The sequence below is a fragment of the Salvelinus alpinus genome, chromosome 20 (genome assembly GCF_045679555.1).
Source record: "Salvelinus alpinus chromosome 20, SLU_Salpinus.1, whole genome shotgun sequence".
NCBI classification, from domain to species: Eukaryota; Metazoa; Chordata; class Actinopteri; order Salmoniformes; family Salmonidae; genus Salvelinus; species Salvelinus alpinus.
In genome coordinates this window covers 1,995,125-2,021,376 of record NC_092105.1, presented here as the reverse complement: position 1 = coordinate 2,021,376, position 26,252 = coordinate 1,995,125, and the positions used below count along the sequence as shown (strand labels likewise).

Below are 26,252 nucleotides of genomic sequence, written 5' to 3'. Positions count from 1 at the left end.
AACACAGTCTGGTAGACTTTAGCCTAGTTTGGGCTGATAGCTGAACAACACAGTCTGGTAGACTTTAGCCTAGTTTGGGCTGATAGCTGAAAGGCACAGTCTGGTAGACTTTAGCCTAGTTTGGGCTGATAGCTGAAAGACACAGTCTGGTAGACTTTAGCCTAGTTTGGGCTGATAGCTGAAAGGCACAGTCTGGTCGACTTTAGCCTAGTTTGGGCTGATAGCTGAAAGGCACAGTCTGGTAGACTTTAGCCTAGTTTGGGCTGATAGCTGAAAGGCACAGTCTGGTAGACTTTAGCCTAGTTTGGGCTGATAGCTGAAAGGCACAGTCTGGTAGACTTTAGCCTAGTTTGGGCTGATAGCTGAAAGGCACAGTCTGGTAGACTTTAGCCTAGTTTGGGCTGATAGCTGAACAACAGTCTGGTAGACTTTAGCCTAGTTTGGGCTGATAGCTGAACAACAGTCTGGTAGACTTTTGCCTAGTTTGGGGTGATAGCTGAACAACACAGTCTGGTAGACTTTAGCCTAGTTTGGGCTGATAGAGAAAAGTAGGCTGGCTACACCGGAGAAAAGTAGGCTGGCTACACCGGAGAAAAGTAGGCTGGCTACACCGGAGAAAAGTAGTCTGGCTACACCGGAGAAGAGTAGGCTGGCTACACCGGAGAAGAGTAGGCTGGCTACACCGGAGAAAAGTAGGCTGGCTACACCGGAGAAAAGTAGGCTGGCTACACCGGAGAAAAGTAGGCTGGCTACACCGGAGAAAAGTAGGCTGGCTACACCGGAGAAAAGTAGACTGGCTACACCGGAGAAAAGTAGACTGGCTACACCGGAGAAAAGTAGGCTGGCTACACCGGAGAAAAGTAGGCTGGCTACACCGGAGAAAAGTAGACTGGCTACACCGGAGAGAAGTAGGCTGGCTACACGGAGAAAAGTAGGCTGGCTACACGGAGAAAAGTAGGCTGGCTACACGGAGAAAAGTAGGCTGGCTACACGGAGAAAAGTAGGCTGGCTACACGGAGAAAAGTAGGCTGGCTACACGGAGAAAAGTAGGCTGGCTACACGGAGAAAAGTAGACTGGCTACACGGAGAAAAGTAGACTGGCTACACGGAGAAAAGTAGGCTGGCTACACGGAGAAAAGTAGGCTGGCTACACGGAGAAAAGTAGGCTGGCTACACGGAGAAAAGTAGGCTGGCTACACCGGAGAAAAGTAGGCTGGCTACACGGAGAAAAGTAGGCTGGCTAGACAGGAGAAAAGTAGGCTGGCTACACGGAGAAAAGTAGGCTGGCTACACGGAGAAAAGTAGGCTGGCTACACCGGAGAAAAGTAGGCTGGCTACACCGGAGAAAAGTAGGCTGGCTACACCGGAGAAAAGTAGGCTGGCTACACCGGAGAAAAGTAGACTGGCTACACCGGAGAAAAGTAGACTGGCTACACCGGAGAAAAGTAGGCTGGCTACACCGGAGAAAAGTAGGCTGGCTACACCGGAGAAAAGTAGGCTGGCTACACCGGAGAAAAGTATGCTGGCTACACCGGAGAGAAGTAGACTGGCTACACCGGAGAGAAGTAGACTGGCTACACCGGAGAGAAGTAGACTGGCTACACCGGAGAGAAGTAGACTGGCTACACCGGAGAAAAGTAGACTGGCTACACCGGAGAAAAGTAGACTGGCTACACCGGAGAAAAGTAGACTGGCTACACCGGAGAAAAGTAGACTGGCTACACCGGAGAAAAGTAGACTGGCTACACCGGAGAAAAGTAGACTGGCTACACCGGAGAAAAGTAGACTGGCTACACCGGAGAAAAGTAGACTGGCTACACCGGAGAAAAGTAGACTGGCTACACCGGAGAAAAGTAGACTGGCTACACCGGAGAAAAGTAGACTGGCTACACCGGAGAAAAGTAGACTGGCTACACCGGAGAAAAGTAGACTGGCTACACCGGAGAAAAGTAGACTGGCTACACCGGAGAAAAGTAGACTGGCTACACCGGAGAAAAGTAGACTGGCTACACCGGAGAAAAGTAGACTGGCTACACCGGAGAAAAGTAGACTGGCTACACCGGAGAAAAGTAGACTGGCTACACCGGAGAAAAGTAGGCTGGCTACACCGGAGAAAAGTAGGCTGGCTACACCGGAGAAAAGTAGGCTGGCTACACCGGAGAAAAGTAGGCTGGCTACACCGGAGAAAAGTAGCCTGGCTACACCGGAGAAAAGTAGGCTGGCTACACGGAGAAAAGTAGGCTGGCTACACCGGAGAAAAGTAGGCTGGCTACACCGGAGAAAAGTAGGCTGGCTACACCGGAGAAAAGTAGGCTGGCTACACCAGAGAAAAGTAGGCTGGCTACACCGGAGAAAAGTAGACTGGCTACACCGGAGAAAAGTAGACTGGCTACACCGGAGAAAAGTAGGCTGGCTACACCGGAGAAAAGTAGGCTGGCTACACCGGAGAAAAGTAGGCTGGCTACACCGGAGAAAAGTAGACTGGCTACACCGGAGAAAAGTAGACTGGCTACACCGGAGAAAAGTAGACTGGCTACACCGGAGAAAAGTAGACTGGCTACACCGGAGAAAAGTAGACTGGCTACACCGGAGAAAAGTAGGCTGGCTACACCGGAGAAAAGTAGGCTGGCTACACCGGAGAAAAGTAGGCTGGCTACACCGGAGAAAAGTAGCCTGGCTACACCGGAGAAAAGTAGGCTGGCTACACGGAGAAAAGTAGGCTGGCTACCCGGAGAAAAGTAGGCTGGCTACACCGGAGAAAAGTAGACTGGCTACACCGGAGAAAAGTAGACTGGCTACACCGGAGAAAAGTAGACTGGCTACACCGGAGAAAAGTAGACTGGCTACACCGGAGAAAAGTAGGCTGGCTACACCGGAGAAAAGTAGGCTGGCTACACCGGAGAAAAGTAGGCTGGCTACACCGGAGAAAAGTAGGCTGGCTACACCGGAGAAAAGTAGGCTGGCTACACCGGAGAAAAGTAGGCTGGCTACACCGGAGAAAAGTAGACTGGCTACACCGGAGAAAAGTAGACTGGCTACACCGGAGAAAAGTAGACTGGCTACACCGGAGAAAAGTAGACTGGCTACACCGGAGAAAAGTAGACTGGCTACACCGGAGAAAAGTAGACTGGCTACACCGGAGAAAAGTAGACTGGCTACACCGGAGAAAAGTAGACTGGCTACACCGGAGAACAGTAGACTGGCTACACCGGAGAACAGTAGACTGGCTACACCGGAGAACAGTAGACTGGCTACACCGGAGAACAGTAGACTGGCTACACCGGAGAACAGTAGACTGGCTACACCGGAGAACAGTAGGCTGGCTACACCGGAGAACAGTAGGCTGGCTACCTCGGAGAATAGTAGGCTGGCTACACCGGAGAAAAGTAGACTGGCTACACCGGAGAAAAGTAGGCTGGCTACACCGGAGAATAGTAGGCTGGCTACCCCGGAGAATAGTAGGCTGGCTACCCCGGAGAATAGTAGGCTGGCTACCTCGGAGAATAGTAGGCTGGCTACACGGAGAATAGTAGGCTGGCTACACCGGAGAAAAGTAGGCTGGCTACACCGGAGAAAAGTAGGCTGGCTACACCGGAGAAAAGTAGGCTGGCTACACGGAGAAAAGTAGGCTGGCTACACGGAGAAAAGTAGGCTGGCTACACGGAGAAAAGTAGGCTGGCTACACGGAGAAAAGTAGGCTGGCTACACGGAGAAAAGTAGGCTGGCTACACCGGAGAAAAGTAGGCTGGCTACACCGGAGAAAAGTAGGCTGGCTACACCGGAGAAAAGTAGGCTGGCTACACCGGAGAAAAGTAGGCTGGCTACACCGGAGAAAAGTAGGCTGGCTACACCGGAGAAAAGTAGGCTGGCTACACCGGAGAAAAGTAGACTGGCTACACCGGAGAAAAGTAGGCTGGCTACACGGAGAAAAGTAGGCTGGCTACACCGGAGAAAAGTAGGCTGGCTACCTCGGAGAAAAGTAGGCTGGCTACACCGGAGAGAAGTAGACTGGCTACACCGGAGAGAAGTAGACTGGCTACACCGGAGAAAAGTAGACTGGCTACACCGGAGAAAAGTAGACTGGCTACACCGGAGAAAAGTAGACTGGCTACACCGGAGAAAAGTAGACTGGCTACACCGGAGAAAAGTAGGCTGGCTACACCGAGAAAAGTTGGCTGGCTACACCGGAGAAAAGTAGGCTGGCTACACCGGAGAAAAGTAGTCTGGCTACACCGGAGAAAAGTAGGCTGGCTACACCGGAGAAAAGTAGGCTGGCTACACCGGAGAATAGTAGGCTGGCTACCTCTGAGAATAGTAGGCTGGCTACACCGGAGAATAGTAGGCTGGCTACACCGGAGAAAAGTAGACTGGCTACACCGGAGAAAAGTAGGCTGGCTACACCGGAGAGAAGTAGACTGGCTACACCGGAGAAAAGTAGACTGGCTACACCGGAGAAAAGTAGGCTGGCTACACGGAGAAAAGTAGGCTGGCTACACGGAGAAAAGTATGCTGGCTACACCGGAGAAAAGTATGCTGGCTACACCGGAGAAAAGTAGACTGGCTACACCGGAGAGAAGTAGACTGGCTACACCGGAGAGAAGTAGACTGGCTACACCGGAGAAAAGTAGACTGGCTACACCGGAGAAAAGTAGACTGGCTACACCGGAGAAAAGTAGACTGGCTACACCGGAGAAAAGTAGGCTGGCTACACCGAGAAAAGTTGGCTGGCTACACCGGAGAAAAGTAGGCTGGCTACACCGGAGAAAAGTAGGCTGGCTACACCGGAGAAAAGTAGGCTGGCTACACCGGAGAAAAGTAGGCTGGCTACACCGAAGAATAGTAGGCTGGCTACCCCGGAGAATAGTAGGCTGGCTACCTCGGAGAATAGTAGGCTGGCTACACCGGAGAAAAGTAGACTGGCTACACCGGAGAAAAGTAGGCTGGCTACACCGGAGAAAAGTAGGCTGGCTACACCGGAGAAAAGTAGGCTGGCTACACCGGAGAATAGTAGGCTGGCTACCCCGGAGAATAGTAGGCTGGCTACCTCGGAGAATAGTAGGCTGGCTACACCGGAGAAAAGTAGACTGGCTACACCGGAGAAAAGTAGGCTGGCTACACCGGAGAGAAGTAGACTGGCTACACCGGAGAAAAGTAGACTGGCTACACCGGAGAAAAGTAGGCTGGCTACACCGGAGAGAAGTAGACTGGCTACACCGGAGAAAAGTAGACTGGCTACACCGGAGAAAAGTAGGCTGGCTACACCGGAGAAAAGTAGGCTGGCTACACCGGAGAGAAGTAGACTGGCTACACCGGAGAAAAGTAGACTGGCTACACCGGAGAAAAGTAGGCTGGCTACACCGGAGAAAAGTAGGCTGGCTACACCGGAGAAAAGTAGACTGGCTACACCGGAGAACAGTAGACTGGCTACACCGGAGAACAGTAGACTGGCTACACCGGAGAACAGTAGACTGGCTACACCGGAGAACAGTAGACTGGCTACACCGGAGAACAGTAGACTGGCTACACCGGAGAACAGTAGACTGGCTACACCGGAGAACAGTAGACTGGCTACACCGGAGAGAAGTAGCTCCACATCAGTCTGAGCGCTGTCTGCTGATACAACACCCCGTCATGAATTCTCATCTGAGTGGAGAAATGCAACGGAAGCACAACATTAGTCTGAGGCCGAGCAGAAATTACAATCAGAAACGTTTTAGAGCATAAGATATTTGTTATGCGTTTTATTTAAAAAAAAATTGCTGCTTAAAAAACGCAGAATTCTTCATTTAACGCGACCCCCAAAAGGTTCACTTTCTAGTTATCTAAGTAAGTGGCCGAATGAAAAAGGTGACGGGGGCATCATTGTAATAGCTTTCTGCCATGTTTCAGAAGTCAAAGCCCATTTGGATGAGTTATCTGTACAGCTGTCACTGCGATCTTGATTTTCTGTTTTTCTCAGTTCTCGGCCTGTCTGCTCCTCCCCCTCTTCTCCAGGCAGGCCCGTTACCCTAGCGACTCTAGACTCCACACAGACACCGTTCTTCCTTCAGACAAGCATGAGTCAACTCTGTTTGGTTGCACAATGTCTCTTGTTCATATTCTTTTGTAAATGTGTACTCACCAAAAAATGACATTAGGTAACTCCTACCTATATAAGGGGTCCTGTCTTCCTGGTCTTATCCTGTCCATATCACTGTCACCAGAGTAGTCCGGTGGGGTCCTGTCTTCCTGTCCATATCACTGTCACCAGAGTAGTCCAGTGAGGTCCTGTCTTCCTGGTCTTATCACTGTCACCAGAGTAGCCCTGGTGTCTATATCCAGTACACCCCCTCTCTCCATAGCCCTGGTGTCTATATCCAGTAAACCCCCTCTCTCCATAGCCCTGGTGTCTATATCTGGTAAACCCCCTCTCTCCATAGCCCTGGTGTCTATATCCAGTAAACCCCCTCTCTCCATAGCCCTGGTGTCTATATCCAGTACACCCCCTCTCTCCATAGCCCTGGTGTCTATATCCCGTAAACCCCCTCTCTCCATAGCCCTGGTGTCTATATCCAGTAAACCCCCTCTCTCCATAGCCCTGGTGTCTATATCCAGTACACCCCCTCTCTCCATAGCCCTGGTGTCTATATCCAGTAAACCCCCTCTCTCCATAGCCCTGGTGTCTATATCCAGTACACCCCCTCTCTCCATAGCCCTGGTGTCTATATCCCGTAAACCCCCTCTCTCCATAGCCCTGGTGTCTATATCCAGTACACCCCCTCTCTCCATAGCCCTGGTGTCTATATCCAGTACACCCCCTCTCTCCATAGCCCTGGTGTCTATATCCCGTAAACCCCCTCTCTCCATAGCCCTGGTGTCTATATCCAGTAAACCCCCTCTCTCCATAGCCCTGGTGTCTATATCCAGTACACCCCCTCTCTCCATAGCCCTGGTGTCTATATCCAGTACACCCCCTCTCTCCATAGCCCTGGTGTCTATATCCAGTACACCCCCTCTCTCCATAGCCCTGGTGTCTATATCCAGTACACCCCCTCTCTCCATAGCCCTGGTGTCTATATCCAGTACACCCCCTCTCTCCATAGCCCTGGTGTCTATATCCAGTAAACCCCCTCTCTCCATAGCCCTGGTGTCTATATCCAGTACACCCCCTCTCTCCATAGCCCTGGTGTCTATATCCAGTACACCCCCTCTCTCCATAGCCCTGGTGTCTATATCCCGTAAACCCCCTCTCTCCATAGCCCTGGTGTCTATATCCAGTACACCCCCTCTCTCCATAGCCCTGGTGTCTATATCCAGTACACCCCCTCTCTCCATAGCCCTGGTGTCTATATCCGGTACACCCCCTCTCTCCATAGCCCTGGTGTCTATATCCGGTACACCCCCTCTCTCCATAGCCCTGGTGTCTATATCCCGTAAACCCCCTCTCTCCATAGCCCTGGTGTCTATATCCAGTACACCCCCTCTCTCCATAGCCCTGGTGTCTATATCCAGTAAACCCCCTCTCTCCATAGCCCTGGTGTCTATATCCAGTAAACCCCCTCTCTCCATAGCCCTGGTGTCTATATCCAGTAAACCCCCTCTCTCCATAGCCCTGGTGTCTATATCCAGTAAACCCCCTCTCTCCATAGCCCTGGTGTCTATATCCAGTAAACCCCCTCTCTCCATAGCCCTGGTGTCTATATCCAGTACACCCCCTCTCTCCATAGCCCTGGTGTCTATATCCAGTACACCCCCTCTCTCCATAGCCCTGGTGTCTATATCCAGTAAACCCCCTCTCTCCATAGCCCTGGTGTCTATATCCAGTACACCCCCTCTCTCCATAGCCCTGGTGTCTATATCCAGTAAACCCCCTCTCTCCATAGCCCTGGTGTCTATATCCAGGAAACCCCCTCTCTCCATAGCCCTGGTGTCTATATCCAGTAAACCCCCTCTCTCCATAGCCCTGGTGTCTATATCCAGTACACCCCCTCTCTCCATAGCCCTGGTGTCTATATCCAGTAAACCCCCTCTCTCCATAGCCCTGGTGTCTATATCCAGGTAACCCCCTCTCTCCATAGCCCTGGTGTCTGGTCTGTGAGGGAGGTGGGAAAGCTTTGCTTCCTCTCCAGCTCGGGGGGCAAAGAGGGGTCTCCACATTTCTACTTTACTCCTACTCTCCACGGCGTCTGGATTGAGGGTTTCCTCTCCAGCTTGGCTAGAAGGAGGGCTCCTCTCAACCTCTACATCTGTTTTAGGTTACCTCCCACCGGAGACTCCCACAGGTAATTGAAACTGGGCTGACTTGCTGTTGGGATGCTGGGAAACAGGGGAAAGAGGGACGGGGTGTGGGGTTGAGATTGGAGAGGAGCTGGTGTAGGTGTGGTACCTCTGCTCAGTGTTTGTGTGGTTGGTAACCAGGGAAACCACAGTGCAACAGAACCCTAGATAGTTAGGGTTCCTATTCCCTATATAGTGCACTACTATAGTTAGGCGCAGTACGTCCCAAATGGCACCCTATATTCTATATAGGAATAGGGCTCTGGTCTATAGTAGTACACTATATAGGGAATAGGGCTCTAGTCAACACTAAATCTATATCTAAATGACAGAAATATACAGCACAGTAAAGGTGTTGCTACCCCTAGTCACTTCCTCCTGTCTACCCCTAGTCACTTCCTGTCTACCCCTAGTCACTTCCTGTCTACCCCTAGTCACTTCCTGTCTACCCCTAGTCGCTTCCTCCCGTCTACCCTTAGTCGCCTCCTCCCGTCTACCCGTAGTCGCTTCCTCCCGTCTACCCGTAGTCGCTTCCTCCCGTCTACCCTTAGTCGCTTCCTCCCGTCTACCCCTAGTCACTTCCTGTCTACCCCTAGTCGCTTCCTCCCGTCTACCCGTAGTCGCTTCCTCCCGTCTACCCGTAGTCGCTTCCTCCCGTCTACCCGTAGTCGCTTCCTCCCGTCTACCCGTAGTCGCTTCCTCCCGTCTACCCTTAGTCGCTTCCTCCCGTCTACCCTTAGTCGCCTCCTCCCGTCTACCCGTAGTCGCCTCCTCCCGTCTACCCGTAGTCGCTTCCTCCCGTCTACCCGTAGTCGTTTCCTCCCGTCTACCCTTAGTCGCTTCCTCCGTCTACCCTTAGTCGCTTCCTCCCGTCTACCCTTAGTCGCTTCCTCCCGTCTACCCGTAGTCGCTTCCTCCCGTCTACCCTTAGTCGCTTCCTCCCGTCTACCCGTAGTCGCTTCCTCCCGTCTACCCTTAGTCGCTTCCTCCCGTCTACCCGTAGTCGCTTCCTCCCGTCTACCCGTAGTCGCTTCCTCCCGTCTACCCGTAGTCGCTTCCTCCCGTCTACCCTTAGTCGCTTCCTCCCGTCTACCCGTAGTCGCTTCCTCCCGTCTACCCGTAGTCGCTTCCTCCCGTCTACCCGTAGTCGCTTCCTCCCGTCTACCCGTAGTCGCTTCCTCCCGTCTACCCGTAGTCGCTTCCTCCCGTCTACCCGTAGTCGCTTCCTCCCGTCTACCCGTAGTCGCTTCCTCCCGTCTACCCGTAGTCGCTTCCTCCCGTCTACCCGTAGTCGCTTCCTCCCGTCTACCCTTAGTCGCCTCCTCCCGTCTACCCTTAGTCGTTTCCTCCCGTCTACCCTTAGTCGCTTCCTCCCGTCTACCCGTAGTCGCTTCCTCCCGTCTACCCGTAGTCGCTTCCTCCCGTCTACCCGTAGTCGCTTCCTCCCGTCTACCCGTAGTCGCTTCCTCCCGTCTACCCGTAGTCGCTTCCTCCCGTCTACCCGTAGTCGCTTCCTCCCGTCTACCCGTAGTCGCTTCCTCCCGTCTACCCGTAGTCGCTTCCTCCCGTCTACCCGTAGTCGCTTCCTCCCGTCTACCCGTAGTCGCTTCCTCCCGTCTACCCTTAGTCGCTTCCTCCCGTCTACCCTTAGTCGCTTCCTCCCGTCTACCCTTAGTCGCTTCCTCCCGTCTACCCTTAGTCGCTTCCTCCCGTCTACCCTTAGTCGCTTGCTCCCGTCTACCCTTAGTCGCTTGCTCCCGTCTACCCTTAGTCGCTTCCTCCCGTCTACCCTTAGTCGCTTCCTCCCGTCTACCCTTAGTCGCTTCCTCCCGTCTACCCTTAGTCGCTTCCTCCCGTCTACCCTTAGTCGCTTCCTCCCGTCTACCCTTAGTCGCTTCCTCCCGTCTACCCTTAGTCGCTTCCTCCCGTCTACCCTTAGTCGCTTCCTCCCGTCTACCCTTAGTCGCTTCCTCCCGTCTACCCTTAGTCGCTTCCTCCCGTCTACCCTTAGTCGCTTCCTCCCGTCTACCCTTAGTCGCTTCCTCCCGTCTACCCTTAGTCGCTTCCTCCCGTCTACCCTTAGTCGCTTCCTCCCGTCTACCCTTAGTCGCTTCCTCCCGTCTACCCTTAGTCGCTTCCTCCCGTCTACCCTTAGTCGCTTCCTCCCGTCTACCCGTAGTCGCTTCCTCCCGTCTACCCTTAGTCGCTTCCTCCCGTCTACCCTTAGTCGCTTCCTCCCGTCTACCCTTAGTCGCTTCCTCCCGTCTACCCCTAGTCGCTTCCTCCCGTCTACCCCTAGTCGCTTCCTCCCGTCTACCCTTAGTCGCTTCCTCCCGTCTACCCTTAGTCGCTTCCTCCCGTCTACCCGTAGTCGCTTCCTCCCGTCTACCCGTAGTCGCTTCCTCCCGTCTACCCGTAGTCGCGTCCTTCTTGTATTTTTAAGTAGGCTCTGAGACATGTTTGTCTTGTAAACCAAGTCCTCAGTAAAGCCCTTTTTTCCCAACAAAAGGGTTTTATTACAAACAGAAATACTCCTGTTTCATCAGCTGTCTGGGTGGCTGACGATCCCGCAGGTAAAGAAGCCGGATGTGGAGCTCCTGGGCTGGCGTGGCTACACGTAATCTATGGTTTTGAGGTCGGCAGGACTGCCAAATTCTGTAAAATGATGTTGGAGGCGACTTATGGTAGAGAAATGAACATTAAATTCTCTGGCAACAGCTCTGGTGGACATTCCTACAGGCAGCATGCCAATTCCACACTCCCTCAAAACTTGAGACATCTGTGGCATTGTGTTTTGTGACAAAACTGCACATTTTAGTGGCCTTGTTATTGTCCCCAGCACAAGGTGCACCTGTGTAATGATCATGCTGTTTAATCATCTTCTTGATATGCCACACCTGTCAGGTGGATGGATTATCTTGGTAAAGGAGAAATTACTAACAGGAAGCACATTTTAGCACAACATTTTTTATGGGAATTGAACATTTCTGGGACTTTTTATTTAATTTCAGCTCATGAAAAATGGGACGAACACTTTTACATGTTGCGTTTAAAAAATATATTTTTGTTGATTTATATTGAACTATTTAGCAGTCGTATGACTTGGGGTATGAATGCGCTGCTCCCTCTCTCCCTCCGGACAAGTATTCCTAGTAGAAATACTTATGAGGAGCATACTAGTTTATATTGATTGAACTGTAAATACCATTTGCCCTTGTGTCTTCAGTGTTAATACCTCATTAGGTGTGAAGGGTGCAAGTTGTTTTACTTACCCAGCTCATTACCCAGCTCATTACCCAGCTCATTACCCAACCACGCTGATTCATTGGTCTGCGTGTTGACTTAATGAGGGCAGGTAGGGGAGATGGCGAAAAAGGGAGAGCTGGAGAGGAGAGAGAGAGAGAGAGTGTGCTCCGACAGCACATCCCTCAGGGTTAAAGTCTGTACTGAGATCAGGCTGAGAGGAGGAGAACAGCTCAGGGTTAAAGCCTGTACTGAGATCAGGCTGAGAGGAGAACAGCTCAGGATTAAAGCCTGTACTGAGATCAGGCTGAGAGGAGAACAGCTCAGGGTTAAAGCCTGTACTGAGATCAGGCTGAGAGGAGGAGAACAGCTCAGGGTTAAAGCCTGTACTGAGATCAGGCTGAGAGGAGAACAGTTCAGGGTTAAAGCCTGTACTGAGATCAGGCTGAGAGGAGAACAGCTCAGGGTTAAAGCCTGTACTGAGATGAGGCTGAGAGGAGGAGAACAGCTCAGGGTTAAAGCCTGTACTGAGATCAGGCTGAGAGGAGAACAGCTCAGGGTTAAAGCCTGTACTGAGATCAGGCTGAGAGGAGAACAGCTCAGGGTTAAAGCCTGTACTGAGATCAGGCTGAGAGGAGAACAGCTCAGGGTTAAAGCCTGTACTGAGATCAGGCTGAGAGGAGAACAGCTCAGGGTTAAAGCCTGTACTGAGATCAGGCTGAGAGGAGAACAGCTCAGGGTTAAAGCCTGTACTGAGATCAGGCTTAGAGGAGGAGAACAGCTCAGGGTTAAAGCCTGTACTGAGATCAGGCTGAGAGGAGAACAGCTCAGGGTTAAAGCCTGTACTGAGATCAGGCTGAGAGGAGAACAGCTCAGGGTTAAAGCCTGTCCTGAGATCAGGCTGAGAGGAGAACAGCTCAGGGTTAAAGCCTGTACTGAGATCAGGCTGAGAGGAGAACAGCTCAGGGTTAAAGCCTGTACTGAGATCAGGCTGAGAGGAGGAGAACAGCTCAGGGTTAAAGCCTGTACTGAGATCAGGCTGAGAGGAGGAGAACAGCTCAGGGTTAAAGCCTGTACTGAGATCAGGCTGAGAGGAGAACAGCTCAGGGTTAAAGCCTGTACTGAGATCAGGCTGAGAGGAGGAGAACAGCTCAGGGTTAAAGCCTGTACTGAGATCAGGCTGAGAGGAGAACAGCTCAGGGTTAAAGCCTGTACTGAGATCAGGCTGAGAGGAGGAGAACAGCTCAGGGTTAAAGCCTGTACTGAGATCAGGCTGAGAGGAGAACAGTTCAGGGTTAAAGCCTGTACTGAGATCAGGCTGAGAGGAGGAGAACAGCTCAGGGTTAAAGCCTGTACTGAGATCAGGCTGAGAGGAGGAGAACAGCTCAGGGTTAAAGCCTGTACTGAGATCAGGCTGAGAGGAGAACAGCTCAGGGTTAAAGCCTGTACTGAGATCAGGTTGAGAGGAGAACAGCTCAGGGTTAAAGCCTGTACTGAGATCAGGCTGAGAGGAGAACAGCTCAGGATTAAAGCCTGTACTGAGATCAGGCTGAGAGGAGGAGAACAGCTCAGGGTTAAAGCCTGTACTGAGATCAGGCTGAGAGTAGAACAGCTCAGGGTTAAAGCCTGTACTGAGATCAGGCTGAGAGGAGAACAGCTCAGGGTTAAAGCCTGTACTGAGATCAGGCTGAGAGGAGGAGAACAGCTCAGGGTTAAAGCCTGCACTGAGATCAGGCTGAGAGGAGAACAGCTCAGGGTTAAAGCCTGTCCTGAGATCAGGCTGAGAGGAGAACAGCTCAGGGTTAAAGCCTGTACTGAGATCAGGCTGAGAGGAGAACAGCTCAGGGTTAAAGCCTGTACTGAGATCAGGCTGAGAGGAGAACAGCTCAGGGTTAAAGCCTGTACTGAGATCAGGCTGAGAGGAGGAGAACAGCTCAGGGTTAAAGCCTGTACTGAGATCAGGCTGAGAGGAGAACAGCTCAGGGTTAAAGCCTGTACTGAGATCAGGCTGAGAGGAGAACAGCTCAGGGTTAAAGCCTGTACTGAGATCAGGCTGAGAGGAGAACAGCTCAGGGTTAAAGCCTGTACTGAGATCAGGCTGAGAGGAGGAGAACAGCTCAGGGTTAAAGCCTGTACTGAGATCAGGCTGAGAGGAGAACAGTTCAGGGTTAAAGCCTGTACTGAGATCAGGCTGAGAGGAGAACAGCTCAGGGTTAAAGCCTGTACTGAGATCAGGCTGAGAGGAGAACAGCTCAGGGTTAAAGCCTGTCCTGAGATCAGGCTGAGAGGAGAACAGCTCAGGGTTAAAGCCTGTACTGAGATCAGGCTGAGAGGAGAACAGCTCAGGGTTAAAGCCTGTACTGAGATCAGGCTGAGAGGAGGAGAACAGCTCAGGGTTAAAGCCTGTACTGAGATCAGGCTGAGAGGAGGAGAACAGCTCAGGGTTAAAGCCTGTACTGAGATCAGGCTGAGAGGAGAACAGCTCAGGGTTAAAGCCTGTACTGAGATCAGGCTGAGAGGAGAACAGCTCAGGGTTAAAGCCTGTACTGAGATCAGGCTGAGAGGAGAACAGCTCAGGGTTAAAGCCTGTACTGAGATCAGGCTGAGAGGAGGAGAACAGCTCAGGGTTAAAGCCTGTACTGAGATCAGGCTGAGAGGAGAACAGCTCAGGGTTAAAGCCTGTACTGAGATCAGGCTGAGAGGAGAACAGCTCAGGGTTAAAGCCTGTACTGAGATCAGGCTGAGAGGAGGAGAACAGCTCAGGGTTAAAGCCTGTACTGAGATCAGGCTTAGAGGAGGAGAACAGCTCAGGGTTAAAGCCTGTACTGAGATCAGGCTGAGAGGAGAACAGCTCAGGGTTAAAGCCTGTACTGAGATCAGGTTGAGAGGAGAACAGCTCAGGGATGAAGTAGGGCTGTGACGGTAATTGAATGACCGTGTAAGTCACTCTAAAACTCGATTCTTTGGTCCTGAAAGGTGAATTTAGGGCTCTGATAAACAATGTGAAAACTGCACTTGTTTTGATGGTGTGTTTGTTTCTAAAAGTCATTTATTTAAAGTGTTGTAACTGAAATTGTTGCTCACAATGCTTGAACTGTTCTCAGTGCACCAATGGGTTTCCCTTATTAAAGAACGGATAATAACAAATATTATTTACTTATTAAAGAACGGATAATAACAAATTATAAACAGAAGCTTAATGTGTTCCTTTAGGAAGTTGGGATTTTAATTATCACGCGTTAAGGAATTGGGGTTTATTATAAAGCTTTTGCTGCTTGGTACAATTCTCACAATGGATCTAATATGGAGTTGATTAATGAGAGGCTTGTACTGCTAAGATCACAGCTGTGGAGTGTTAGAGACGGAGAAGGAAACCAGGAAACCAGTCTCCATTTACCTCTTTTCACTGACTGGCACTGTTCTCTCTCTCTCTCTCTTAATTCAATGGGCTTTATTGGCCAAAACAAGCTAAAATAGATCATTTGTTTATTAACTGTACACTCACAAGTTCCAAAGGAATAGAGACATTTCAAATGTCGTGTGTGTGTGTGTGTGTACACAGTGTTGTAATGATGGGCCGACTCTCTTCTCTGTATATATCAATTATGTCGCTCTTGCTGCTGGTGATTCGCTGATCCACCTCTACGCAGACGACACCATTCTGTATACATCTGGCCCTTCTTTGGACACTGTGTTAACAAACCTCCAAACGAGCTTCAATGCCATAAAACACTCCTTCTGTGGCCTCCAACTGCTCTTAAACGCTAGTAAAACTAAATGCATGCTTTTCAACCGTTCGCTGCCCGCACCCGCCCGCCCGACTAGCATCACTACTCTGGACGGTTCTGACCTAGAATACGTGGACAACTACAAATACCTTGGTGTCTGGTTAGACTGTAAACTCTCCTTCCAGACTCACATCAAGCATCTCCAATCCAAAATTACACCTACGTATTTCGCAACAAAGCCTCCTTCACTCTTGCTGCCAAACTTACCCTCGTAAAACTGACCATCCTACCGATCCTCGACTTCGGCGATGTCATTTACAAAATAGCCTCCAACACTCTACTCAGCAAACTGGATGTAGTCTATCACAGGGCCATCCGTCACCAAAGCCCCTTATACCACCCACCACTGTGACCTGTATGCTCTCGTTGGCTGGCCCTCGCTACATATTCGTCGCCAGACCCACTGGCTCCAGGTCATCTATAAGTCTATGCTAGGTAAAGCCCTGCCTTATCTCAGCTCACTGGTCCCCATAGCAACACCCACCCGTAGCCCGCGCTCCGGCAGGTATATCTCACTGGTCATCCCCAAAGCCAACACCTCCTTTGGCCGCCTTTCCTTCCAGGAACGAATTGCAAAAATCACTCTAGCTGGAGACTTATCTCCCTCTCTAACTTTAAGCATCAGCTGTCAGAGCAGCTTACCGATCACTGTACCTGTACACAGCCCATCTGTAAATAGCCCACCCAACTACCTCATCCCCATATTATTATTTATCTTCTTGCTCTTTTGCACCCCAGTATCTCTACTTGCACATTCATCATCTGCAACATCTATCACTCCAGTGTTAATGCTAAATTGTAATTATTTTCACCTCTATGGCCTATTTATTGCCTTCCTCCCTACTCTTCTACATTTGCACACACTATACATAGATTTGTTCTGTTGTGTTATTGACTGTACGTCTCTGGCTCTATGTTTTTGGTTGGACAGGTTTCTCCATTTCTCTCTTAGGTTTTTGCATTCTTCATCAAACCATTTGTCAATGTTCATTTTTTTTTCATTTTGACATTTTTAGATTTGACAGGGAAGCTGAGAGGTGAAATATACTGTTTAGGTTTTCTACTGCCAAGTTTACACCTTCACTATTACAGTGAAACATTTTGTCCAGGAAGTTGTCTAAAAGGGATTGCATTTGTTGTTGCCATTTGTTAATACTACTCAGTTCCTTTGTCTTTGATTCCTCATGATTTGAGTATTGCTCTGTTCAAGTAGACTGTGATTTTGCTGTGATCTGATAGGGGTGTCAGTGGGCTGCCTGTGAACGCTCTGAGAGACTCTGGGTTGAGGTCCGTGATAAAGTAATCTACAGAACTGTCAAAGGATGAGCCTGTAGGAGTCCCCTCGAAGCCTACCATTGACTATGTACATACCCAGTGTGCGACAGAGCTGCAGCTACTGTTACCCGTTTTTGTTGGTTGTTGTGTCATAATTGTGTCTATGGGGGGGTACACTGTCACCTCCAGGTGTTCCCCTGTGTGCTGAGGGTGTCAGGTTCTTGTCCAGTTCTGGCATTTAGGTCGCCACAGACTAGTACATGTCCCTGAGCCTGGAAATGATTGATTTCCCCCTCCAGGATGGAGAAGCTGTCATCGTTAAAGTATGGGGATTCTAGTGGGGAGATATAGGTAGCACACAGGAGGACATGTTTCTCTGTTGAGATCATTTCCTTTTGAATTTCTAGCCAAATGTAAAATGTTTCTGTTTTGACTAATTTAATGGAGTGAGTTAGGTCTGCTCTATATCAAATTAGCATATCCCCTGAGTCCCTTCCCTGTTTCACACCTGGTAGTGTGGTGGATGGGACTACCAGCTCTCTGTAACCTAGAGGGCAACCAGTGGGTCTGTCTCCTCTATACCACCCACCTGGTAGTGTGGTGGATGGGACTACCAGCTCTCTGTAACCTAGAGGGCAACCAGTGGGTCCGTCTCCTCTATACCACCCACCTGGTAGTGTGGTGGATGGGACTACCAGCTCTCTGTAACCTAGAGGGCAACCAGTGGGTCCATCTCCTCTATACCACCCACCTGGTAGTGTGGTGGATGGGACTACCAGCTCTCTGTAACCTAGAGGACAACCAGTGGGTCTGTCTCCTCTATACCACCCACCTGGTAGTGTGGTGGATGGGACTACCAGCTCTCTGTAACCTAGAGGGCAACCAGTGGGTCCGTCTCCTCTATACCACCCACCTGGTAGTGTGGTGGATGGGACTACCAGCTCTCTGTAACCTAGCGGGCAACCAGTGGGTCTGTCTCCTCTATACCACCCACCTGGTAGTGTGGTGGATGGGACTACCAGCTCTCTGTAACCTAGAGGGCAACCAGTGGGTCTGTCTCCTCTATACCACCCACCTGGTAGTGTGGTGGATGGGACTACCAGCTCTCTGTAGCCTAGAGGGCAACCAGTGGGTCCGTCTCCTCTATACCACCCACCTGGTAGTGTGGTGGATGGGACTACCAGCTCTCTGTAACCTAGAGGGAAACCAGTGGGTCCGTCTCCTCTATACCACCCACCTGGTAGTGTGCTGGATGGGACTACCAGCTCTCTGTAACCTAGAGGGCAACCAGTGGGTCCGTCTCCTCTATACCACCCACCTGGTAGTGTGGTGGATGGGACTACCAGCTCTCTGTAGCCTAGAGGGCAACCAGTGGGTCCGTCTCCTCTATACCACCCACCTGGTAGTGTGGTGGATGGGACTACCAGCTCTCTGTAGCCTAGAGGGAAACCAGTGGGTTCGTCTCCTCTATACCACCCACCTGGTAGTGTGGTGGATGGGACTACCAGCTCTCTGTAACCTAGAGGGCAACCAGTGGGTCCGTCTCCTCTATACCACCCACCTGGTAGTGTGGTGGATGGGACTACCAGCTCTCTGTAACCTAGAGGGCAACCAGTGGGTCCGTCTCCTCTATACCACCCACCTGGTAGTTTGGTGGATGGGATTACCAGCTCTCTGTAGCCTAGAGGACAACCAGTGGGTCAGTCTCCTCTATACCACCCACCTGGTAGTGTGGTGGATGGGACTACCAGCTCTCTGTAACCTAGAGGGCAACCAGTGGGTCTGTCTCCTCTATACCACCCACCTGGTAGTGTGGTGGATGGGACTACCAGCTCTCTGTAACCTAGAGGACAACCAGTGGGTCTGTCTCCTCTATACCACCCACCTGGTAGTGTGGTGGATGGGACTACCAGCTCTCTGTAACCTAGAGGGCAACCAGTGGGTCCGTCTCCTCTATACCACCCACCTGGTAGTGTGGTGGATGGGACTACCAGCTCTCTGTAACCTAGAGGGCAACCAGTGGGTCCGTCTCCTCTATACCACCCACCTGGTAGTGTGGTGGATGGGACTACCAACTCTCTGTAACCTAGAGGACAACCAGTGGGTCCATCTCCTTTATACCATTTTTCTTATAGGATGACAATGTCTATATTTCCAATTTCTTTGATGAAGTCTGGGTTCCTGCTCTTTAGGCCAAAGGCAGATGACCTCTGACCTTGTATATTCCAGGATGAGATAGCTTTGTGTTCCATAGTGTCTAGTGTGGTTTAGGCCCGGACCATCACAGTAGGTGTGAGCAGAACATGTTGAGCATCTGATACGCCCTCTACCTCTCGCTCCTTCTTTCTCTCGCATCCCCCCCTCTCTTTCGCTCTCTCCCTTTCCCTTTGCTCGTCAAATTTCCATTGGACCTTGTGGACAATAAAGTAACCTCTCTCTCTCTCTAGTCCCCAGATAAGCAGCGAGCCCTGGAGGAGACGAAGGACTATACGTCCCAGTCCCTGGCCAGTGTAGCTTATCTGATCAACACCTTGGCTAACAATGTCCTCCAAATGCTTGATATCCAGGCCTCGCAGCTCCAACGCATGGAGTTCTCCATCAACCATATCTCACAGGTAAGACCTTCAATCAACTAATCAACCAGTTAAATGGATGTAGAAATCTCTTTTCTACACGAACAGTGGTCTCAGAGTGCTTTACAGTAATATATCTTAGACCTAAAACAAGCAAGCAGAAACACAGTGATGAGGAAAACTTTTATTTGACTAAAACAGTAGAAGTTACCAAAGCGAATTTGACACTGGTGCATGTCGAACACATCAGCTGCTCTGACATCGTCGAACACATCCGCTGCTCTGACATCGCAGGTAGTCGTCCTGCTCTTTCCATTCCTCTGTGTTCTAGTCAGGGACGGATGACAGAGACACGTCAGGCAGTGTTTCACATGAACTTTGACCTATTCCCCTGTTGTCACCCCCCCTTTCTCCCTCTCTCTCTGAGAACTACACCCCAGGTCAACACATCTGAGGTTACTGCTCCTCCTCTGAGCTGTGACACAGGCTCTATAGTAGCCCGGGGCTATCCCTCTCACAGGGCAGCTGGACCAGGGTTATAAAGAGACTAGCTACTCTATAGTAGCCCGGGGCTAATCCACTCTCACAGGGCAGCTGGACCAGGGTTATAAAGAGACTAGCTACTCTATAGTAGCCCGGGGCTATCCCTCTCACAGGGCAGCTGGACCAGGGTTATAAAGGGACTGGCTACTCTATAGTAGCCCGGGGCTATCCCGCTCTCACAGGGCAGCTGGACCAGGGTTATAAAGGGACTAGCTACTCTATAGTAGCCCGGGGCTATCCCGCTCTCACAGGGCAGCTGGACCAGGGTTATAAAGGGACTAGCTACTCTATAGTAGCCCGGGGCTAATCCACTCACAGGGCAGCTGGACCAGGGTTATAAAGAGACTAGCTACTCTATATTAGCCCGGGGCTATCCCACTCTCACAGGGCAGCTGGACCAGGGTTATAAAGGGACTGGCTACTCTATAGTAGCCCGGGGCTATCCCACTCTCACAGGGCAGCTGGACCAGGGTTATAAAGGGACTAGCTACTCTATAGTAGCCCGGGGCTATCCCACTCTCACAGGGCAGCTGGACCAGGGTTATAAAGAGACTAGCTACTCTATAGTAGCCCGGGGCTATCCCACTCTCACAGGGCAGCTGGACCAGGGTTATAAAGGGACTAGCTACTCTACAGTAGCCCGGGGCTATCCCACTCTCACAGGGCAGCTGGACCAGGGTTATAAAGGGACTGGCTACTCTAAAGTAGCCCGGGGATATCCCGCTCTCACAGGGCAGCTGGACCAGGGTTATAAAGGGACTAGCTACTCTACAGTAGCCCGGGGCTATCCCACTCTCACAGGGCAGCTGGACCAGGGTTATAAAGGGACTGGCTACTCTATAGTAGCCCGGGGCTATCCCGCTCTCACAGGGCAGCTGGACCAGGGTTATAAAGGGACTAGCTACTCTATAGTAGCCCGGGGCTATCCCACTCTCACAGGGCAGCTGGACCAGGGTTATAAAGAGACTAGCTACTCTATAGTAGCCCGGGGCTATCCCACTCTCACAGGGCAGCTGGACCAGGGTTATAAAGGGACTAGCTACTCTATAGTAGCCCGGGGATATCCCGCTCTCACAGGGCAGCTGGACCAGGGTTATAAAGAGACTAGCTACTCTATAGTAGCCCGGGGCTATCCCACTCTCACAGGGCAGCTGGACCAGGGTTATAAAGGGACTAGCTACTCTATAGTAGCCCGGGGATATCCCGCTCTCACAGGGCAGCTGGACCAGGGTTATAAAGAGACTAGCTACTCTACAGTAGCCCGGGGCTAATCCACTCTCACAGGGCAGCTGGACCAGGGTTATAAAGAGACTAGCTACTCTATAGTAGCCCGGGGCTATCCCACTCTCACAGGGCAGCTGGACCAGGGTTATAAAGGGACTGGCTACTCTATAGTAGCCCGGGGCTATCCCACTCTCACAGGGCAGCTGGACCAGGGTTATAAAGGGACTGGCTACTCTATAGTAGCCCGGGGCTATCCCACTCTCACAGGGCAGCTGGACCAGGGTTATAAAGGGACTGGCTACTCTATAGTAGCCCGGGGCTAATCCACTCTCACAGGACCAGGATTATAACGGGACTGGCTACTCTATAGTAGCCCGGGGCTAATCCACTCTCACAGGACCAGGATTATAACGGGACTGGCTACTCTAATAATAAGGATCAGTTACTGTCACTACTGGATCGGTTAATGGAATTACAGCACGTAGTATGGAACAATGACTGCAGGATTTGTTTTAAATCATTTTAACTGGTATTTCTATATTTCCAGTACAGCTAGTCTTTCTGAACATTGACACGATCAGCCTGAAAGCCTGAAGGAATTGAGTTTGTGGATTTGTTAGGGATAATATTGAGTTCTTGGAATTGACCTAACATTGGAATTGAATTGAATAATCTCTGAATTCAAAGACTGACTTGGAATTTACAGAGATTATTTGTGAAATTAACCCAGACCCTGTGTTTGTTGTGGGACATCATTACCTTCTCTCCTCCCTAGCCTGGTTAAACCACACTGTGACATCATTACCTTCTCTCCTCCCTAGCCTGGTTAAACCACACTGTGACATCATTACCTTCTCTCCTCCCTAGCCTGGTTAAACCACACTGTGACATCATTACCGTCTCTCCTCCCTAGCCTGGTTAAACCACACTGTGACATCATTACCGTCTCTCCTCCCTAGCCTGGTTAAACCACACTGTGACATCATTACCGTCTCTCCTCCCTAGCCTGGTTAAACCACGCTGTGTATTGTGTTAAAGCATTCAGTCAGGTTTAACCAGGCTATCCACAGCAGAGAAGAGCAGCATGCAATAGGAAGGGGTTAGATCCAGTTAGACACAGCTGCAGACGGCCCTGGTCTAAAGTAGTGCACTATATAGGGAATAGGGCTCTGGTCTATAGTAGTACACTATATAGGGAATAGGGCCCTGGTCTATAGTAGTGCACTATATAGGGAATAGGGCCCTGGTCTAAAGTAGTGCACTATATAGGGAATAGGGCCCTGGTCTAAAGTAGTGCACTATATAGGGAATAGGGCCCTGGTCTAAAGTAGTGCACTATATAGGGAATAGGGCCCTGGTCTAAAGTAGTGCACTATATAGGGAATAGGGCCCTGGTCTAAAGTAGTGCACTATATAGGGAACAAATGTACCATTTGGGACTCAGACAGTAAAACAGTGTCTATGACTTGTTCATTAGTCATCCTATATCCTGTGAAGTTATTTCTGACATATTTTTTAAATTGGTGTGAAATTAAAGTGAGCTGCTCATGCTGTCGGGATGACACAGCTCGGAGGGCCCAGTTATTACACAGGATGTTGATGACACAGCTCGGTGGGCCCAGTTATTACACAGGATGTTGATGACACAGCTCGGTGGGCCCAGTTATTACACAGGATGTTGATGACACAGCTCGGTGGGCCCAGTTATTACACAGGATGTTGATGACACAGCTCGGTGGGCCCAGTTATTACACAGGATGTTGATGACACAGCTCGGTGGGCCCAGTTATTACACAGGATGTTGATATCACAGCTCGGTGGGCCCAGTTATTACACAGGATGTTGATGACACAGCTCGGAGGGCCCAGTTATTACACAGGATGTTGATGACACAGCTCGGAGGGCCCAGTTATTACACAGGATGTTGATGACGCAGCTCGGAGGGCCCAGTTATTACACAGGATGTTGATATCACAGCTCGGTGGGCCCAGTTATTACACAGGATGTTGATGACACAGCTCGGAGGGCCCAGTTATTACACAGGATGTTGATGACACAGCTCGGTGGGCCCAGTTATTACACAGGATGTTGATATCACAGCTCGGTGGGCCCAGTTATTACACAGGATGTTGATGACACAGCTCGGTGGGCCCAGTTATTACACAGGATGTTGATGACACAGCTCGGTGGGCCCAGTTATTACACAGGATGTTGATGACACAGCTCGGTGGGCCCAGTTATTACACAGGATGTTGATGACACAGCTCGGTGGGCCCAGTTATTACACAGGATGTTGATGACACAGCTCGGTGGGCCCAGTTATTACACAGGATGTTGATGACACAGCTCGGTGGGCCCAGTTATTACACAGGATGTTGATGACACAGCTCGGAGGGCCCAGTTATTACACAGGATGTTGATGACACAGCTCGGTGGGCCCAGTTATTACACAGGATGTTGATGACACAGCTCGGAGGGCCCAGTTATTACACAGGATGTTGATGACACAGCTCGGTGGGCCCAGTTATTACACAGGATGTTGATGACCATTTAACTCATTCACCTCTTTCTCTACCTCTCTTTCTCTTCCTCTCTCTCCACCGCTCTCTGTCTGTCTCTCTCCATACAGACGGTGGACATCCACAAGGAGAAGGTGGCAAGGAGAGAGATTGGAATCCTGACTACCAATAAGAACACATCTCGCACCCACAAAATCGTTGCTCCAGCCAATCCGGAGAGGCCGGTTCGGTACATCTGTAAACCTATAGATTACAATGTGCTGGATGACGTCGGCCATGGAGTCAAGGTAGGTTGAAACAACACAATTGATTGTTACTCGTGTAATGCTTCAGGTGTGAATATGATGCAGTAGTATATTTCTTAATAGTTGCATGCTTAGAGCTCTTCTTAGAGATGGACAATACGGCATCATTTTCACTGCTTATCTAACTGGTAATGTTGCATACTGTCATAACTAGCTATGGTTTTTCCTCTAATGGCTGTCTTCCTCCTCTCACTAACCTCCCACTGCTCTCCCTTTTCTCTTCTCTGGCTTTCATTCCTGCTTTAAGTGGTTGCTAAGGTTCAAGGTAAGGATGTTCTGACAGTGATGTGTCTGTTGCTAAGGATGTTCTGACAGCGATGTGTCTGTTGCTACGGTTCAAGGTAAGGATGTTCTGACAGCGATGTGTCTGTTGCTAAGGATGTTCTCACAGCTGTGTCTGTTGCTAAGGTTCAAGGTAAGGATGTTCTCACAGCGATGTGTCTGTTGCTAAGGTTCAAGGTAAGGATGTTCTCACAGCAATGTGTCTGTTGCTAAGGATGTTCTGACAGCGATGTGTCTGTTGCTAAGGTTCAAGGTAAGGATGTTCTTACAGCGATGTGTCTGTTGCTAAGGTTCAAGGTAAGGATGTTCTCACAGCAATGTGTCTGTTGCTAAGGATGTTCTGACAGCGATGTGTCTGTTGCTAAGGTTCAAGGTAAGGATGTTCTCACAGCGATGTGTCTGTTGCTAAGGTTCAAGGTAAGGATGTTCTCACAGCGATGTGTCTGTTGCTAAGGATGTTCTGACAGTGATGTGTCTGTTGCTAAGGTTCAAGGTAAGGATGTTCTCACAGCTGTGTGTTGCTAAGGTTCAAGGTAAGGATGTTCTCACAGCGATGTGTCTGTTGCTAAGGATGTTCTGACAGTGATGTGTCTGTTGCTAAGGTTCAAGGTAAGGATGTTCTCACAGCAATGTGTCTGTTGCTAAGGATGTTCTCACAGCAATGTGTCTGTTGCTAAGGTTCAAGGTAAGGATGTTCTCACAGCAATGTGTCTGTTGCTAAGGTTCAAGGTAAGGATGTTCTCACAGCGATGTGTCTGTTGCTAAGGTTCAAGGTAGGATGTTCTCACATCAATGTGTCTGTTGCTAAGGATGTTCTGACAGCGATGTGTCTGTTGCTAAGGAGGTTCTCACAGCGATGTGTATGTTGCTAAGGATGTTCTCACAGCAATGTGTCTGTTGCTACGGTTCAAGGTAAAGATGTTCTCACAGCAATGTGTCTGTTGCTAAGGATGTTCTCACAGCGATGTGTCTGTTGCTAAGGTTCAAGGTAAGGATGTTCTCACAGCAATGTGTCTGTTGCTAAGGATGTTCTCACAGTGATGTGTCTGTTGCTAAGGTTCAAGGTAAGGATGTTCTCTCAGCGATGTGTCTGTTGCTAAGGATGTTCTCACAGTGATGTGTCTGTTGCTAAGGTTCAAGGTAATGATGTTCTCTCAGCGATGTGTCTGTTGCTAAGGATGTTCTCACAGCAATGTGTATGATGTAGCAAGGTTTCTGATGTCATAACTCCTGAGTGGGCGGGGAATGATTCCTAGATGACTCTCCTCACAGGTCATCAGCCAGAATATGAAGATGGGTGGAGGTCTCCCTCGAACCAACGCCCCGACCCAGAAACCCCCCAGCCCCCCCATGCCAGGGAAGGGAACCATTGGGTATGTGATGTCACTATCCATGATGGTGGCATAACCATAGCAATAACATGAATCCTATTTCTATTGGAGATTGTGGAAGGGCCAACTGTCCTGTTTGTTTTCTCATCTGTGTTTCCTCATCTGTGACCTGATGTTGTGTGGGAAGAGGAACATCTCAACATCTGAAGTCATATTCTGTGTTGATTTCTGATTTGCTAAAGTGATGATGGAACGTCTCACAAGGCTGTGCTATTACAGCTATTTTCTAGGAGGAATAACGTCAGTCTGGCAGCTTGTTACATAACCTTTCTCAGCCCTCTAATCAAATGTAGGTCGTTGATGTTAGGTACTGTAGATTACAGATTACAGTTGTCGTACCAGGCGGTGATACAGCCCGACAAGATGCTCTCAATTGTGCATCTGTAAAAGTTTGTGAGGGTTTTAGGTGACAATCCAAATTTCTTCAGCCTCCAGAGGTTGGACCTCTGTCTTACCAGAGGCTGCTGTTCTGTCCTGCTGATAGAGTGTATAACCCACCGCCCCGTGTCTTACCAGAGGCTGCTGTTCTGTCCTGCTGATAGAGTGTATAACCCTCCACCCCGTGTCTTACCAGAGACTGCTGTTCTACCCTGCTGATAGAGTGTATAACCCTCCACCCCGTGTCTTACCAGAGACTGCTGTTCTGTCCTGCTGATAGAGTGTATAACCCTCCACCCCGTGTCTTACCAGAGACTGCTGTTCTACCCTGCTGATAGAGTGTATAACCCTCCACCCCGTGTCTTACCAGAGACTGCTGTTCTACCCTGCTGATAGAGTGTATAACCCACCACCCCGTGTCTTACCAGAGACTGCTGTTCTACCCTGCTGATAGAGTGTATAACCCACCACCCCG

General features: G+C 50.2%; 1 protein-coding gene across 8 annotated transcripts in view; it reads left to right on the top strand.

Moving 5' to 3' along the window:
* The window catches only part of LOC139546200 (abl interactor 2-like), a 100,205-nt gene that overhangs the window by 11,391 nt on the left and 62,562 nt on the right, over positions 1-26,252 (top strand). For 7 of the 8 annotated variants that reach the window (XM_071354305.1, XM_071354304.1, XM_071354308.1 and 4 more), the window contains exons 2-5: positions 19,010-19,177; positions 23,532-23,708; positions 23,974-23,991; positions 25,281-25,381. In XM_071354305.1, coding sequence (XP_071210406.1) covers positions 19,010-19,177; positions 23,532-23,708; positions 23,974-23,991; positions 25,281-25,381 — 464 coding nt within the window. The remainder of the gene's footprint in view (positions 1-19,009; positions 19,178-23,531; positions 23,709-23,973; positions 23,992-25,280; positions 25,382-26,252) is intronic. The other variant, XM_071354306.1, reaches the window with a different exon arrangement.